The sequence below is a fragment of the Zosterops lateralis genome, assembly GCF_965231275.1.
Source record: "Zosterops lateralis genome assembly, chromosome: 2".
Taxonomy (NCBI): Eukaryota; Metazoa; Chordata; class Aves; order Passeriformes; family Zosteropidae; genus Zosterops; species Zosterops lateralis.
Genome location: NC_139763.1, coordinates 544,533 through 562,452, shown reverse-complemented (window position 1 = coordinate 562,452; position 17,920 = coordinate 544,533). Strand labels below are relative to the sequence as shown.

The 17,920-nt window shown below is 63.5% G+C and overlaps 2 protein-coding genes across 4 annotated transcripts in view; one reads left to right on the top strand and one right to left on the bottom strand.

Annotated features, from left to right (window-relative positions):
* STIM1 (stromal interaction molecule 1) overlaps nt 1-7,412 on the bottom strand; it is an 82,923-nt gene extending 75,511 nt beyond the window's left edge. For all 3 annotated transcript variants that reach the window (XM_083882803.1, XM_083882800.1, XM_083882802.1), the window contains exon 1: nt 7,142-7,412. In XM_083882803.1, coding sequence (XP_083738929.1) covers nt 7,142-7,262 — 121 coding nt within the window. In that variant the 5' untranslated portion in view covers nt 7,263-7,412. The remainder of the gene's footprint in view (nt 1-7,141) is intronic.
* Nucleotides 7,413-9,776: 2,364 nt separating this feature from the next.
* On the top strand, nt 9,777-16,852 carry RHOG (ras homolog family member G). Its single transcript, XM_083855578.1, has 2 exons — nt 9,777-9,827; nt 15,649-16,852. The coding sequence occupies exon 2, from the start codon at nt 15,679-15,681 to the stop codon at nt 16,252-16,254; it is 576 nt and encodes a 191-aa protein (XP_083711704.1). The 5' UTR covers nt 9,777-9,827; nt 15,649-15,678; the 3' UTR covers nt 16,255-16,852.
* Nucleotides 16,853-17,920: the final 1,068 nt, after the last annotated feature.

Genomic DNA, 17,920 nt, shown 5'->3' with positions numbered 1-17,920 from the left:
TGTAGATAAACACATATATACAAAAAAAAATAAAAAATAAATCTCTGTGTGCCACAGGCAACCACTGAGGCTGGTGAGAGACTCCCAAGGAGCCCTTGGTGCTTTCCCAAAGTCAAACTCCACACATGTCCGTGACACACAGTGAGTTAATGCATTTTCCAAAGTGGAAAAAATAGGTTACTTAAAAATAGGCCCATAATCCAAACAAACAAGCATCCCGGTACTATTTCATGGAGGGAAAACAAGCAGGCAGGGACAACCCGGGGACAGCACCATGAATGGCTCCCTAATGACTTCCTCATGCTCCTCTCAAGGCTTTCCATGGACTGCAGGGCTGGGACTTCACCAGGACTGCCAGGAAAAGCTCCTGGGCATCACTCCTGATCGTGAATTGTATTATTGGGATTATTGCAGAGAGCTCAGAGTCCCTGAAGGGGCTCCAGGAGAGCTGCAGAGGGACTGGGGACAAGGGATGGAGGGACAGGACACAGGGAATGGCACAGTTAGAGGGAATATTGGGAAGAAATTGTTCCCTGTGAGTGGTGAGGCCCTGGCACAGCGTGGGGCAGGAGCTCCTCGAGGCTGCAGCAGTGACAGAGCAATGGCTTTAATTAAAGAGCCCTTCCTCCCTGCCAGCACCAGCTCCTAAAACTGAACCACAGCTCTGGAGGTGCCAGAAAATTAATCAGGCACGGCTGCAGGGGCTGGGGAAAACGAGGGGGAGGGAAAATTAAAGTGTTCCAGAGAGCCCAGCTTGGATCAGCCACGGGAGCAGAGCAGGCACAGCACGACAGAGCTGCCTCCACAGGAAACAGCCCAAAATCCAGCAGCAAAGAGAGCCTGGAGGGCAGGAGGGGGAAAAGGCAGGTCCCAGGGCTGCACCTGGTAACAGGGAGAAGGCAGAAAAGAGGCCAAAATTCCCATTATTCACAGCATCCCACCCTGGTTTGGGCTTGGAGGCACCTTATAGTCCATCCATCCCACCCCTGCCATGGCAGGGACACCTCCCTCTGTCCCCAATGTCCAACCTGGCCTTGGGCACTGCCAGGGATCCAGGGGCAGCCACAGCTGCTCTGGGCACCCTGTGCCAGGCCCTGCCCACCCTGCCAGGGAGGGATTTCTCCCCAGTAGCACCTCACTGACACAAGGAGGGGACAGAATCTCCATCCCTGGGGGCACAGGGTGTTGGGAAAGATGGGACAGGAAGGACTTATGGATATGATTTTATGGTAAGAAATACTGCAGATATAAAACCTGTGAGTGAAATAGGAATGGAAGCCAGTTTGGAGATGTGAGCATGGCAGGCAGGAAGACGGGGATGAGCTGGAGATGGGTGAAAATACAGAAAAACAAAAGATAAGAATGTTGCCTTTCCACCCTGCAAAGGCATCAGGGAACAAGGGCATGAGAAAGGAGTCTACAGAGTTTAGAATATAAAATGACATGGTGATGTAGTAGTTCTCACAGGCTGCAGGCAAAGTCTGTAGGTTTTGTATCTCACGCCGGTTGGTCACTGTAAATTAGAATATTCAACACAAAAAGAGAGAGAATGGATTGGAACACGAGGATCGCTCTCTTCTCTTGCCCTCTTCACTCTTACCTCTCTCTTCTCTCTTTAGGGCTTTGCTCCAGCCCAGGCTGGTGGCTGAAGGCAAAGCCCTCTTTACCCACCACCCTTGGAATAATAAACCCCCGTGTTTCTAGAACATCTCAGCTCTGCAGAGCTCCTTGTCCCTGCCATCCACGGAAAATTTCTACAACAGGGGATCCCCAGACCTGCAGCCAACAGCAGCAAAGGTCCCATCTCCTGTTTCCAGCACGTTCCTGCCCCTCCAGTGACCCCCAGCAGGGCTGCACACAGCTGGACCAGCCAGGAACAGGAATCAGGAATCCCAGAGCTGCCCGGGGAGAGCCACAACTCTCCCGCTTGCCCTGCCTGCTCAGGAGTTCTTTTCTCCCTCTCTGGATTGAAAGCAAAGCTAATTAATGAAGGAAAACAGCTTTCTTAGCACTAATAAGTGTGTGCAGTTGGGGCTGTGGGGAGCAGAGTGCCAGGCTGGGCACAGTCCAGCCCTGAAGGGTGTCCAGGGCTGGCACTGACCCTGGGCTTGGAACCTCCAGGGACACGAGTCACTGCCAGGGCCCTTTCCACAGCACAGCCTCCAAGTGGGACAGGGATAACCGCAGGGGAAAGGGCTGCTCTTCAGCCTCCTGCTTGCAGAAAGGGGTTTTTTACTAACAAATCACACAATCCCCAAATTCCTGAGGCTGGAAAAGCCCTCCCAGAACATCCCAGCTGTGCCCACCTTGTCCCCAGGGAAGAGCTCTGAGTGCCACCTCCAGGTGACACCTCCAGGGATGGGCACTCCAAAGCTCCCTGGGCAGCCCCTAAATACCAGGAGGGCCTTTTAGCTCCCTTCCCTCCCCAAACCCCAGGCAGATCATGAACTACCCCTCACTGGGGGGCACCTCAGCCCCCCAGGGCTGTCCTGGACACTCACCCATCCCTCCAGCCCCTGCCCAGAGGAGGAGAAATCTCACACAGGGAATTGTGAGGTCCCAACATGCCCAGGGAGCCCAGGAGCCAAACACCAACTGAGCAGCCAGAGAAACACAAAGTCCTTTTCCTTCTCTCTCCTCTTGGGATGAGGCTCCACTCCAGGACCACCAAAGCACCCCAGAGCCTGCAGCTGCACCACAAGGGATGGCAGGAGCTCCTTCCTCACACATTTACTGCTCCATCCCCTCCTGGGAGCAAAGGATGGAAAGGACAGCAGGATTGCTGCTCTGGATTTGCCAGGTGGATGTGTGTATCCCTGCCCAGCAAAGGATGGAAAGCACAGCAGGATTGCTGCCCTGGGTTTCCCAGGTGGATGTGTGTATCCCTGCCTCACTGTGGGAAAGGCCAAGCCTGTGGAGCTGAGATGCAGCTCCCTGCAGCCCCAGCAGCTCCCCCTGCCCTGCTCCTGTGGGAAGGGACCACCCGAGGGGCACAGGAGACACTTTCCAAGGGAGTAAATACATAAATCCGACAATAAATTCAATTAAGATCCTCCCTGCCATCCAGCTGAGCATTACTCCAAGTCTCTGGGCCAAGCAGGGAAGGGAATGAGCTGGAGGGAGCCAGGAGCTCCCCAGCAGCCCCAGTGCTGCCCAGCCGGCCCTGCTCCTCCACATGAGGCCAGTTTGCTGCCAAAACCACAACTTTTCCACCTCTCAGAATGGCAATTCCTCGAGATGAGTTTCATTCCTGAAGGAAGCCAAGGCTGTGCAATCCACCGGGGCTTCCAGCTGAGCTGGGGAAGAACATGGACTTTTTCCTGGCACAGTTCTCCAAGGATTCTCACAACTGCTCCATCTCCCCTGCCCAACCCAAAGCTGCTACTTCCACTCGTGAATGTGGCACCCCTCAAAGGAATTAATTTAACAGCAAATTCTCCTTTAAAAGGCATTTTATCCAAGCGGGGAGGGCACAGCAGGTGCCTGTGTGCCATGAACTCCCCAGTTTTGTGGAAAGATGCAGACCCAGCTGCAGGATGAGCCACCACTGAGCCCCCAAAGGCCCCACAGAGGTCACGTCCTGCTCAGATGCCAAAAGCTTTCACTGCAGGTCTCCAGCCCAAACCCATCACCTGCCAAGGCAGAGGTTTTGCAGCAAAGGATTCACCTCCAGTGAATCTCTGGGATGGCAAGGACAGGCAGGGCTTGGGCACAGCCTCCTCACCCAGAAATTCATGTTCTCCCCCTTTGGAATTGGTGACAGTCACAGCCCCCCTTCCCCACACTGACTCTGTCCCACAGGATGTTCCCTGGCTTTAGGAGCTCAAAGAGCAAACTCAGGAACAGCCCCTCCAGCTTGGGACACTGAAACTATCAGGGTGGGTTTTAACTTGTTTTTTTAAAGCACTCAGGTAAGAGAAAGATGACTCAGGAAATGTTGTGATCAAGGAGTCAAAACAGGGGAAACAGGAGACAGGGCAAGGGAAAGGAAGAGAAGGAGGAGCTGCTGTGGAAAGAGGAAAAGCCACCAGAGCTGTGCCAGCCCTGCAGCAGAGTCCAGCCCTCACCACCCCAACACATCACCCAAAAATGCCTCAATTCCAGCACACAGCCCAGAGCCCATCCCTGAACTGCTGCAGGGAAGAGGGAAAACCTGTGCCACGAGCCCTGACCTGCCTCAAGGAGGCCAGAACGGGGACCCACAGCCCTGTGGATGCCACACCGCAGGAAGGAATTCCACACACAGTTAAATAAAGCTCAGGGCAATGCAGACCTGCAGCACTTCCACACTACTGCAGGGAGATGGGGCAGGGCTGGATCTGCAGGTGGAAATTGTCACCATTCAGAGAACCAGGGAGGAACCCCAGTCCCCCAAACCCTACCTGTCCACAGCCAGTTTTCCTTGGATTTCCTACACACCCACCTGTGCTGGGCTGCAGAGAGAGCAAACAATTAAAATAAAAATAACCCTATTAAAATAAATCCCACAGACTGGCTCCAGGTGATGTGATTTAAGGAGGAAGAGCCAACTGAGCAAGATCAGTATTTTAAATGAGATGAAATTTAATACTCATGACCCGAACAACGGGTCACATTTTTGATGGCCCACATAAAACTTGTGTAAAACATTGGCCACAACCCCGGAGGATGTTCTGATAAGGACCAGAAAAAGGACCAAAACCTGGCTGATTTGGGCAACAGCCAGATTACACAAAGAGGGAGGGGGAAATAATCCCTGGAAGTGCAGTTTGCCCCCTTTTAGGGGGGTGTGAAAAGGTCCCGGGCCAGGCTGCAGCCTGACAAATTCGGGCTAAAAATAACCAGGGCGGGTGCAAACAATGGGGCCGGTCACACATCCTGTGACAGCAGCAGGAGCCCAAACCGGGCTCGGGGCAAGGCCAGGGGCTGCCACCAGCCCCTCCTGCCTGCCCCAGCCTCCAAACCCTCACACACCCTGTGAAATGCCTCCTGAGCTGCCCATGGAACCAAACTCAACCTGAGCCCGGCAGGAAAAGATTAGAGATCAAAGATTAAGGCCTCAATCAGCCTGTGAGTGAGTCAAAGCCAGGAGAAAATCGGGTTTTCCCCAGGGTTCAGTCACCAACTCTGATTTTCCTGCATGGATAAACCCGCCCGTTTCAAACTCTTGCTATAAAATATATCCCAGGAATGGGGATCATTCACTAATTCTCTGTAAAAGCTGCTGATGCATCCCCTGGGTGGGCAGGGGAATCTCAGGCTTCTTCTGCTCTCTGCAAACCCTTCCCTGCATCGCCTGGAAATCCTCCCCGGTGCTGACACTCCATCATTAAAATCCTGCCTAATTAAATAATAACAATAACAATAAAGCACCTTTGCAGGATGTGTCAAAGCCGAGCGCTTTCACTTTCAGAACACTCACCTCTGCCTCAGAGTGAGCAGCCAACACCTTCTGCTCCAGGGAAAACATTGGGGAAAGCCTCTCCTGTGCTGGTTGGGACATTCCCTGCTCTGAACCAGAGCAACAGCTCCAGGAGCTCCAACAGAGCTCAGAGGACACACAGAGCTGGGGCAGCAGAGGGCAAAGAGCCCTCCAGATCTGTCCCCAGGGAAGGGACACTGAGCAGGGGACACAAATCCCACACTCCTGACACCTTTGGGGCTCCAACCTGTAGCCAGGCATTAAATCCCTGGCGGGTTTGGGGAAGGCAGCAGTGCCCAAAACACGGCCCAGAGTGACCCAAAGCCCTCCAGAGCCAATTCCAGGGGGGGAATTAGTGCGAGCCCAGAGCGGAGCCAGCAGCTGAATCACCCGGGCCGCCACACTTCTGCAGGGCCTCCAAAAATAACCGCCATGGAAATTCCTTGGAGGCACAAACCCGGCTCCGCAAGGACTGCGGAGATCCAGTTTCCTCGGGCTGGACTCGAACCCGGGACTCGGAGGGGATGAGGAGCCCCCGGTCCCGTAGAGAGAACACGGAGGGGGGACACACGGAGGGGACATTGAGGGGACACAGAGGGGACATTGGGGGGACACACGGAGGGGGGACACACGGAGGGGACATTAGGGAGGACACACGGAGGGGGGACATTGAGGGGACACACAGAGGGGACATTAGGGGGGACACACGGAGAGGGGACACACGGAGGGAACATTAGGGGGACACAGAGCGGACATTGGGGGGACACACGGAGGGGACATTAGGGGGGACACGGAGGGGGGACACGGAGGGGACATTAGGGGGGACACGGAGGGGGGACACGGAGGGGACATTAGGGGGGACACGGAGGGGGGACACTGGGGGACACACAGAGGGTCCCAGGGCTGGGCTGGCTCTGCCTTTAGGGCCGGAGGGGATGGAAAGGAGGTTTATCAGCGGTGCCCGGGCTGAGCTGCCGGGGATCCTCAGGTGGGAGAAAAACGGCTCTGGGGGTGTCACACAGCTGGGTCTGGGGGTGTCACACAGCTGGGTCTGGGGGTGTCACACAGCTGGGTCTGGGGGTGTCACACAGCTGGGTCTGGGGGTGTCACAGCCGGGAATATCCTCAGAAAACACGGGAATAATCGGCACATCCCCAGCTCCCCGCCAGGCTCTCGGTACCACGGTGTAAACAAGTGAAATAACGCCAATATATAACACCAATAAATAATCTCAAACCCCGCCGACCCGTCCCAGCCCATGCGATTTAACAAGAGGAGCGCAATATTCTAAACCAGCTGAAATTTAAAACTTTTGACCCAAAGCGCCGGAACTCGCTGCAACAACCAGCTCGGGTTATCCCGGTCCTTGCCAGGTGCCCAACCGGGGGGTCACCGCAGATCTGCCCCAAACCCCGAGGAACGGTCCCAAATCCCGAGGAATGGCCCCAGAACACGAGGAATGGCCCCAAAACCCCGAGGAATGGCCCCAAAACACGGGGAATGGCCCCAAAACCCCGAGGAACGGTCCCAAATCCCGAGGAATGGCCCCAGAACACGAGGAATGGCCCCAAAACACGGGGAATGGCCCCAAAACACGGGGAATGGCCCCAAAACCCCGGGAATGGCCCCAAACCCGAGGAATGCCCCCAAACCGGAGCTCGGGGGGGCTCCAGGCCCTGCCCCGGGCACAGGCCGAGCCCCGGGGCGGGCAGGGCACACACCGGGCCGGGGCTCACCCACCTGCGAGGGCCGAGTCGTCCGTGTGGGAGCCCGGGGCCCGCTCGGCGCGGCCGGGACGCTGCAGGAGGAGGAGGAGGAGGAGGAAGAGGCCGCACAGCGCCCGGCCCGGCCGCAGCTCCATTTCCGCGTCCCCGCCGCCGTCAGCTGCTCCTGGGCATGGGCACGGCCTGCGGGGTGTCCCGGTGATCGCGGTTATCGCGGTTATCGCGGTGATCCCGGTGATCCCGGCCCCGCCGTCAGCCCCGGCCGCGCACCGGCCACCGGAACCCTCTGCCCCCCCCCGGCCCGGCCCGCAGTGGTCGCTCCCAGGGCAGCCCCAGTCCCCCCCCCCGCCCAGTGGTTTCTCCCGGGACAGCCCCAATCCCCCCGCCCTCAGCGGGCTCTTCCCGGGGTAACCCCGCCGGCCTCCCGCCTCTCTGCGGGGGTAACCCGCCTTCCCGCCAGCTCCGCTAGAGTCTCCCCGGTCCGTTCTGTCCCTCCGCCGCCTTCTCGCGGCGGTGCCCCTGGAAATCCCCCCTATGTCTGTGCAGGGATTGCCCCGCTCCCCCCCCGCCCGCTCTCAGGGTGGTCTCGCCCGCCCCCCCCGCACGCCGTTCTACGCACCGGGCCCTGGCGCCGCGCGCGCTGACAGAGGGCGGGGCCAACAGCCATAGGGACACGCCCACCTGGGGCGGGGCCAATCACCGCCTGGATACGCCCACGGGGGCGGGGCCAACCGACACCGGAACAAACCTACAGGGGGCGGGGCCAACCGCTCCGGGATACGCCCACCGAGGCGGGGCCAATCAACATCGGGACACGCCCACTGGGGGCGGGGCCAACGGGCAGGAACGTGGCCACGCCCCCGCGCCCGCCCGCGCGCCAACTGAGCTGGCCCGCAGCGACCTCTGGTGGCCACGGCGGGGAATGGCCGGGCCGGGGGCGTGTCACAGACCCCGTAGTGTCGCACACCCTGTGTAACACACCCAGACATGTCACACACCCTGACATGTCCGACACCCTGTGTAACACACCCGTGTCACACACCACGACATCACACACCGTGACATCACACACCGTGACATCACACACCTCATGTCACACCCAGACATGTCACAGACCCCGCGTCACAACTGCATGTCACACACCCTATGTCACACACCCCGTGTAACACACCCAGACATGTCACACACCCTGACATGTCACACACCCTGTGTCACCGACTCCGTGTCACACACTCAGATGTCACACACCATGACATGTAACACACCCCAACATGTCACACACTCAGATGTCACACACCCTGACATGTCACACATGCCAATGTGTCACCCCCCCCAAAGTGTCACCCCCCTGACATGTCACACCCCTGCTCCCTGGGCAGGGGCATTTGGAGGTCTCAGCACGTGGTTCCTGGTTCGGGTGGGGATGATGAAATCCCAACACTCCTCGAGCTGTGACACCTCCAGGGCCACGTGCCGCGGGTGACATCGCTGGGCTGGGGCCACCAGCGCCCGGAGGCCACGGGCTGAGGGGGGACAGGGGGACAGAGGGACAGAGGGACAGAGGGACGGGAAGGTCACGGCCTGTCCCACTCCTCATGTCCTGTCCCATTGCTCACGTCCTGTCCCACTCCTCACACCCTGTCCCCCTGTGCCCGGGTGCTCTGAGGAGTGACACCCCTGTCCCCAGAGCTCTCCCAGCCGGGTGTCCCACGCCCCCACCCTGGGCTGGGGGTCCCAGGCTGTCCCCTCGTGGGGACCCGTGGGGGCTGGCTGATGTCCAGGCCCATGTCCAGGCCCATGTCCGGGCTGGTGTCGGGCACTGGGGAAGGCACCGGCTGTGGGTGGGGGGTCCCACACCTGCAGACCCCGGGATGAGGATGGGGACAGGCCACTCGCTCCCAGAACCGCCTCCCCTCCATCCCCGGGGAACCCCACAAGCCCCTCCTGCCCCCGGGACCCCCGGGGGCTGTGGGTGGTGCTGGGGGGACCCGGCCCTTGGGGAGACACCCCGGTCACCCTTGGGGGGCAGCAGGGGAGCCCCAGTTCCCCCAGAGGGGGGCTCAGGGTGGGGGGCTCAGGGTGGGGGGCTCAGGGAGGGGGGCTCAGGGGGGGGGGCTCAGGGAGGGGGCTCAGGGTGGGGGTTTCAAGGTGGGGTTTCAGGGTGGGGGGCTCAGGGTGGGGGTTTCAAGGTGGGGGATCAGGGTGGGGGCTCAGGGTGGGAGATTCAGGGTGGGGTTTCAGGGTGGGGGCTCAGGGTGGGGGCTCAGGGTGGGGGTTCGGGGGGGTCCAGCAGCCGGCGGAGGAGGAGGAGGAGGAGGGTCCCGCTCCCCACCGGCCCCGGGGGCTGCAGGTCCCCGCTCGGGGCGGTGCCGGGGGGTCCCGCCGCACACCCGCCCCGTCCCGGCCCCGCAGCCCCGTCCCGGTCCCGGCCCGGTCCCCGCACAGACCGGGGGGCGGGGGCCGCTCTCCCCGCCCGGCCCCGGAGGAAGCGGCGGGCGCGGGGGGGAAGTTTCTCCGCGGGACCGCCCGGGGCGGCGGCGGAGGCGGCCGCAGACTTCCTCCTCTCCTCCTCCTCTCCTCCTCCTCTCCTCCTCCTCTCCTCCTCCTCTCCTCCTCCTCCTCCTCTCCTCCTCCTCCTCCTCCTGGTCCTGCTCTCGGTGCCGCTGCCGCCCCGGCCCCCGCCCGCCGCGCCATGTCCCGGGGTGAGTGCGGGCCGGGGCTCCGGGGGCTCCGGGGGTCCCGCGGGTCCGGGATGGGCCGGGGGTCGAGCCGGGGCCGGGAGGAGCCACCCGAGGGGGACAGGGCGGGGGCGGCGGGACCCGCCCGGAGCGGGACAGAGGGGGATAACGGGACAGAGGGAGATAACGGGACTGCCCGGGATAACGGGACTGCCCGGGATAACGGAGCTCCGGGGAGAGCGGGGCTGGGATAACGGAGCTCCGGGGGTAAGGGGACCGCCGGGGATAACGGAACAGCCGGGGATAACGGGACAGCCGGGGATAACGGGACAGAGGGGATAACGGGACTGCCGGGATAACGGGTACCGGAGGAGCGGAGTTTGGCGCGGGAGCGGCGCCGGCAGCAGCCGGGACAGAGCGGGGACAGAGCGGGGACAGAGCGGGGACAGAGCGGGGACAGAAACGACCCCCTCGGCGGGACCCCCGGCCCCGCACCCCCGGACCCGCGCTGCAGGGGCTGTGCTGACCCCGGGGAGCGCTGCAGGGCCCCGCGCCGACCCCCCTGTATTGACCCACTGACTGCTCCGTACTGACCCATGGACCACCCCACATTGACTCCACCGACCCCCTGCACTGACCCACTGCCCCCCTGCACTGCTCCCCACTGCTCTGACCCCCCTGACCCCCGTGCAATGACCCCCTGAGCCCCCTGCACTGACCAGCACTGCACTGACCCCACTGACCCCTCCAGGGCCATTCCCCTGCACTGACCCCTCTCTACCCACCCACTGCCCCCCTGCACTGCTTCCCCTTGCTCTGACCCCCTTGGCCCCCGTGCAATGACCCCCTGAGCCCCCCGCACTGACCAGCACTGCACTGACCCCACTGACCCCCTCACACTGACCCACTGACCCCCCTGTCCTGACCCCACACATCCCCTGCAGGGGCTGTCACACGTGTGCAGCAGCCAGGACGTGCCAGGGCTGTCCCTGTGCTGGGGGTGCCTGTGGTGGGGGCTCATCATGGGGTCCCCCTGGGGTCCCCCCGGGGTCACTGGGTCACTCAGCCAGCATGGGGACACCCGTGGGTGCCCTGGAGCCTGTGGGGGTGTGGGTGGGTGCTGGGGCTGTGGGGCTTCCTCCGCTTGGCTCGTGGGAAGGAGAAGCCACAGAGGTACCTCGGTACAGTTTGTGGCCTCTGGGGACAGGCTGTGGTGGCAGTGGGGGGGCCGGGGCCAGCCCTGGGGCCAGGAGCACCTGTGGGCACTTGTGGTGGTGTGGGCGGTGCTGGCTGCGGGTGCAGGTGTGGGCTGGGCCCTCGTGCGTGGGAGTTTGGTGGGTTTGGTTGGGTTGGGTTTGGTTTGGCTGTGGCCCAGAGAGGGGCCGGGGCAGTGCGGGGCTGCTGGGACCACCAGGGGCTCTGCTGGAGGCCGTGGAGCCTGGCCTGGCCTGCCTGGCCCCATCCATCCATCCCTCCATCCATCCATCCCTCCATCCATCCATCCATCCATCCATCCCTCCATCCATCCCTCCATCCCTCCCTCCATCCATCCCTCCATCCCTCCATCCCTCCCTCCATCCATCCCTCCATCCATCCATCCATCCATCCATCCATCCATCCATCCATCCATCCATCCCTCCATCCATCCATCCATCCATCCATCCCTCCATCCCTCCATCCATCCATCCATCCATCCATCCATCCCTCCATCCATCCCTCCATCCCTCCCTCCATCCATCCCTCCATCCATCCATCCATCCATCCATCCATCCATCCATCCATCCCTCCATCCATCCATCCATCCCTCCATCCCTCCATCCATCCATCCATCCACCCATCCCTCCATCCATCCATCCATCCACCCATCCCTCCATCCATCCATCCATCCATCCATCCATCCATCCCTCCCTCCATCCATCCACCCATCCCTCCATCCATCCATCCATCCGTCCGTCCATCCATCCACCCATCCATCCATCCATTGTCCATCCCTCCATCCCTCCAGCCCAGGATCCCCTGCTGTGGTTGCAGGGAGCGGTGCCCAGGCCAAGCAGGGGGTCACCACATCCCCTGGGGGGCCCTGGATCCAGCCCTGGAGCTGCAGGGCTGTGGCAGGGCCTGGAGCAGAGGCCAAGGGCCGGGAGTGGCCGTGGTGAGGGGCAGAGCAGGACCCGGCCCGGGAGGGAAATAAAATGAGGAAATTAGTCACAACAGCTGGAAGATGAGGGAAATCAAATTCCTCCGACTCAGCATGGGAGTTATTTTAGCAGTCACGGCAGAGCCTGGGGCAGAGCTGGGGGGCCTTGGGGGTCGCTGGGTCCCCACCCTGGCCAGAGACCCCCTGCTTGGGATTTAGAGATTTTAGCAGATTTATTAATTCCCTCTTCGTGCTGCTGTGCTGGCGGCAGGGCGGGGAGGGACAAGGCTGTGCTTGCCCCTCACAGGGCAGGAGGGACCCCGGTGACGCCCAGCCTTGGGTGGGGCTGGGCACGACCCCCGGGCCGGGCTGGACCCGGGGCTGGGGAGGGGTCCCTGGGGTGGGGTGGGGAGGGGTCCCGCGGTGGGTGGGGTGCACAGGGCGGGCTGTGAGGTGCCCGAATTGCGCTGTGCCGGCGGGCAGGGGGTGCCGGGGGGTGCCGGGGGGTGCCGGGGGCTGCAGGGCGGTTCAGAGAGGCCGGGTCAGGTCTGGGGCCGTGGGACACGGAGCTCCCGGGGGCGGCCGCTCCACTTCCCCGGCGGAAAACCCCCGGGGGCTGCCCCGGCCGGGAGCGCTGGCAGAGCCTTTTGCTTCCCTTTTCTGCTGAAGAGATGAGTCGCTTTTCCCGTGCCGTGTCGTGCCGTGCCGTGCCGTGCCGTGCCGTGCCGGGGGGCGGCGGTGGGAGGGGGCTCCTCTGTGTGTCACCCACCGCCCCCCTCTCCCCAGGCCCCCAGACCCACCCGGGGGCCCCCGCAGTGAGGGGGTGATGGGGACCCCGGGGCCGGGGAGGGGAGGTGTCCCCAAGGGCTGTGTCCCCCATCCCGGCGGCCAGAAGGGTTAAAGGCGCTGCCGGCCGCGGTTTCCTGGGAGAACAGAGCTGGCCCTGTGCTGGGGGCAGCAGAGGGGGCAGCGGGCGGGGGGGGCACAGCAGGGCCCAGACACCCACCCGAGTGCCCGGACCGGCCCATCCCGGCCCCCGGGCAGCCTCGGGAGCCCCGGCGTGGCTGCAGGGACACGGGTGATCTCCTGGCACCACCGGGATGCCCCTGGGCCTGGCCTGGAATGGGGGTCCTTTGGCAGGGAACCCTCCTGTGCCCTGCTGGGGACACAGGGGCCCAATGGGGCAGGGCACAGGTCCCTCCTCATCCTCCCTGGGAACACGAGTGAGAGTCGGGGGCTTGGCTGGGGCTGTGGGCAGTGGGCAGGACTGTGGTGCAGTGACTGTGGCTGCAAACCTTGGTTGTGACAGAGCTGGAGCCCCCCTGGCACCCACAAACCCCTCCCTGGCACCTCGTACCTGGTGCTGGCAGTGCCAGGGCTGTGGGAGCCAAACCTCTCCTGTGTGAGCCCTCGGGTCCTCATGGCCACAGTGTGCCCATGTTTGCCAAGTGCTGGTGACAAACCTGGGGGCTCTCGGGGGCTCCACACCCCCAGGAGTGCTGCAGAAGTGACCCCTGACCTCCTTCTCCTCCTCTTCCTCCTCCTTTCCCTCCTCATTTTGTGTCCCGGTGGTGATGCTCTCATGGGCACGAGTGTTTCCCCTGGGATGGGGATGGGGATGGTTCCTGCAGGTGCAGCTCATCCCCAGTCAGTTTTGGGGTCTGGGCTCAGCATGAGCAGTGTGTGCCATGCCCCACTGTGGGATGGGCACAGGGCCAGGCTGGTGCCCAGGGCTGCTTTGGGTCCAGAAAGAGTCAGATGGGCCAAATGGGGCCTTGGGGTGACAGGGGCAGCTGTGTCCCACTCCAGGGTGAAGGGACGGGGTGGCTGCAGGACAGAAGGGGCACAGGGGATGTGGGTGGCCCTTGTGGAAGGTGCACATGCCCAAGGGTGGCCTGTGCAGCCATGGAGGGACCTCAGTCTCCCACAGTCCTGACCCTGGTCCCTGAGGCTGGTCCCATGACCCTGACCCTGTTCCTCTCAGTGCCCTGCTCCTTCTCCCTCTGCTCCCATTGCCCTGGTCCACTTCCTTCCCCCCTGTCCTGCTCCAGCTCCTCCTGATCCACTTCCTTCTCCCATTATCCTGGTCTCCTTGATCCTGACCCCACTATCCTGGTTCTGGTCCTGTCCCCATCCCTCTCCTGCTGCCCCCCCTCTGTCCCCTGTCCCCTGCCCCGTGCCCCTCTGAGCCCCCAGCCCAGGGGTTCCCACTGCCTGCCCCTCTGAGCCCCCAGCCCAGGGGTTCCCACTGCCTGCCCCTCTGAGCCCCCAGCCCAGGGGTTCCCCCTGCCTGCCCCTCTGAGCCCCCAGCCCAGGGGTTCCCACAGCCGGGCCCCGGGCTGGGCAAAGGGCTCTGAGGAAACCTCGGGGCTGTGTTTGCTCCCCGACTGGAGGCCAAAGGCCGGGACTGGGTTTGTGTCCCCCTGGGACCCTGGAGCGGGGTGGGGGGGCTGTGCCGGCCCCGCTGTCTCCGCTCACACTGCGGGCCCCGCCGGGGGAAACTGAGGCACGGCGCTGCGGGGCGGCCCTGGCAGCCCCCCCTGTGCCTGTGCCTGTGCCGGGGGAAACTGAGGCACGGCGCTGCGGGGCGGGCCTGGCAGCCCCCCTGTGCCTGTGCCGGGGCTCAGCCAGGCAGGGCGGGGGTCACGGCACAGCCCCGGCCGCAGGAAGCCGCGTGTCAGGGCGGGAAGAGGAAGAGCGACTTCCCCATCCGAGGGGGCAGGGACGGGCTGGGGCTGGGGCTGGGGCGGGGGGCTCGGCCCCTTCCCCCTTCTCCCAGCCCTGCAGACTCGGAGGGCTCTGGGGAACGGGGACCCCCAGCCCAGGACTCGGGGACACTGCGGGTTCTGTGCCCCGGCAGCTCTGCTGTCCTTCACTGGCACAGAGAGGGGCTCCCACCCTCCCGTGCCATGGTGGGCACCAGGACCCCGCTGGGAGAGGGGCTGCGGCCCCAGGGGGGCATTCCCCACCCCCGCCTGGGCTGGGCAGGGCTCCGGCCGGGGGCAGGAAGGGGAGCAGGATGGGCCCTTAATGGGAATCGCAGAGGGAACCTGAGGAAGGAAAACGCGCGCCGGGGCTGGGGATAAACACAGCTGCAGGAGCGGACCAGGGCTCCAGGGCTCCAGGGCTCCAGGGCCACAGCGCCGGCCCTGCCCGCCGGGACCAGCCCTGGCCCTGCTGGGAGTGGGCAGGATCGGGGCTGGGACAGATGGTGACGGTCCGTGGGCTGCCACAGCCCAGATGTGCCCCTGCTGCCCTCCCCTGCTCCCTGCCCTGCTCTCTGCTCTGCTCCTCATCCTGCTGCCCTCCCCTGCTCTCTGCTCTGCTCCCTGCCCTGATACCTTCCCCTGCTCCCTGCCCTGCTGCCCCCCATCCCACCCCGGGCTGCAGGCACAGCACAGCACAGCATGGGATGGCACAGGGTGCTGCCACAGCCTGGCTGTCACGCATGCAGCACCCTGGGGACGATGTGGTCCCCACACACACCGCCCATGGTGGCACTTGTGTGTTCCTGGGTCATGGTGGGCAGATCCCCTATGGGGGGTCTGTGTCGGGGGGATGTGCCAGCCTGGGAAGCTCATCTGGCTGCTGGGTTGGTGGGTGAACCAGGGGGTTGTTGTGACCCCCGAGCAGCCCCGGGGTATCAGAGCGGGGGGACCAGGCTGACCCAGCCCTGGAGCACTCCCTGAGCCTCCTCTCTCCCCGCAGGCTGCTGAAGGGGACAGCGGGAGCGCCGGGATGCAGAGCATCAAGTGCGTGGTGGTGGGCGACGGGGCGGTGGGCAAGACCTGCCTGCTCATCTGCTACACCACCAACGCCTTCCCCAAGGAGTACATCCCCACCGTGTTCGACAACTACAGCGCCCAGAACACGGTGGACGGCAGGACTATTAACTTAAACCTGTGGGACACGGCCGGCCAGGAGGAGTACGACCGCCTGCGGACGCTTTCCTACCCCCAGACCAACGTCTTCATCATCTGCTTCTCCATCGCCAGCCCGCCCTCCTACGAGAACGTCAAGCACAAGTGGTACCCCGAGGTGTGCCACCACTGCCCCAGCGTGCCCATCCTCCTCGTGGGCACCAAGAAGGATCTGAGGAACAACCCCGAGACCATGAAGCGGCTCAAGGAGCAGAACCAGGCGCCCATCACCACCCAGCAGGGCATCAGCCTCTCCAAGCAGATCCGCGCAGTCAAGTACCTGGAGTGCTCGGCGCTCAACCAGGAGGGCATCAAGGATGTGTTCACCGAGGCCGTCAGGGCCGTGCTCAACCCCGTCCCGGCCAAGCCCAAGAAGCCCTGTGTGCTCTTGTGATGAGCTGGGGCTGCCCAGAGACGATCCTGCCCCCTGCCCTGGCACCCCCACACACCTCCTGCCCCCCACCCCATCCCAGTGCCCCCCCGAGCCTCGTGGGACCGGGGCCGCCACCCGAAGCCTCCAGCTTTAATAATACAGACCTTGTTTGCACTAACTGTGCGCCCGCCCCGGCTGTTCTCTTTGGTGAGGCCTCTGCGGTCCCGGCACAGCAACGCTTCCTGAGAAGGGGATGCCTGGGGTGGGCCAACCCCACTGCAGCCCTGAGCACCCCACAGGGACCTGCCACCTCCACCCTCTATGGCAGCTGGGGCTCAGCGGGTCCCCGGCCCCTCTGTGCCAGCCCTGGCACTGGCCCAGCCCAGAGCATCTCGCTGGAACTGCCCCGTCCTGCCCCAGGATCCCGGTGGTGGCTCCAGGGGCTCCTGGGGGGTGTTTAGGGTGAGCCCCACACCAGGGACCTCCAGCCCTGCTGAGAGCAGAGCCAGCGTGGCCAGAGTGGAGAGTTCCTGCCCTGGCTGGTGCTGGAGCTCCGCAGGGCAGCAGGACTCACCTGTAACCAGCTGCTCCCAGAGTTGCTTCTCTTTAAATAAAAACCTGCCCAGCCCCCCCGTGTTCTGTGCTCTCCCACCTTTCCTGGGCATGGGGACGCTCCCTGGAGGGACATGGGTGTCACCAGCCCGAGCTGGGCTGGGACCCCTCACTGGGCCAGGGCCAAGCTGAGGGTGCTCATGGTGCCTGCCAGGGCTCTCCTCCAGGGGGAACTGCCAGGGGAAGCTTGGGATCCTGACCCCACCATCTCTGTGCCCAGCTGAGCTCCCGCCTGGGGGCTTGGGGACATTGTAGGGGACAGGAATGGGGACAGTGCAGGAGGTGGCCATAGGGCCAGTGCAGGAGGTGGCCATGGGGCCATTGCAGTGTGTGGGAATGGGGCCATTGCAGGAGGTGGCCATGGGGCCATTGCAGTGTGTGGGAATGGGGACATTGCAGGAATTGGCACATGAGTGGGGTCCCCCCCGGGCAGCCCCCAGCCCCAGTGCAGCCTCTGGAGTGGCGGGTGGAGGGCAGAGCCCTGTGTTCCCGTGCAGAGCCCTGTGTTCCCGTGCCCAGGGGTGTCCTGGGGGTCCCGTGTCCTGTGGCTGGTGATGGCAGCACTGAGGACCGGTGGCATCCCCAGCCGCTCTCGCCACCCCCTCGGCACCCCCCTGCACGTGCTGGCGGGCGGCCAGAGCCGGACACGGGCCCCTTGTCCGGCCCCGGGCCCTTCCTGCAGGAAGGGAGAGACCCGGTGCCCGCCACAAGCCGCCTTTGTTCCCGCTGCCGTTTCCAGCCACAGCCCGGGGCAGGCGTGGGCAGCGGGGCCGGGGGGCTCCGGCCACAGCCCGGCCCTCCCACGGCCACGCCTCGGGGAGCCTCCCGGGGCTGCTGCAAAGCCCGGCCGGGCCAGAGCCCACCCGGGGAGCCCACGGCTGGGGACACGGCCCCAGGGGTGCTGCACTGCCAGGGGCTCGTGGGGCCTGGCTGCACCAAATCCTGCTCCCACCATGGGCATCCAACGGCCCCGTCCTGGTGTGTCTGGGGGATCCCCACAGCCATGTCCTGCTCCCACCATGGGCATCCAACAGCCCCGTCCTGGTGTGTCTGGGGGATCCCCACAGCCATGTCC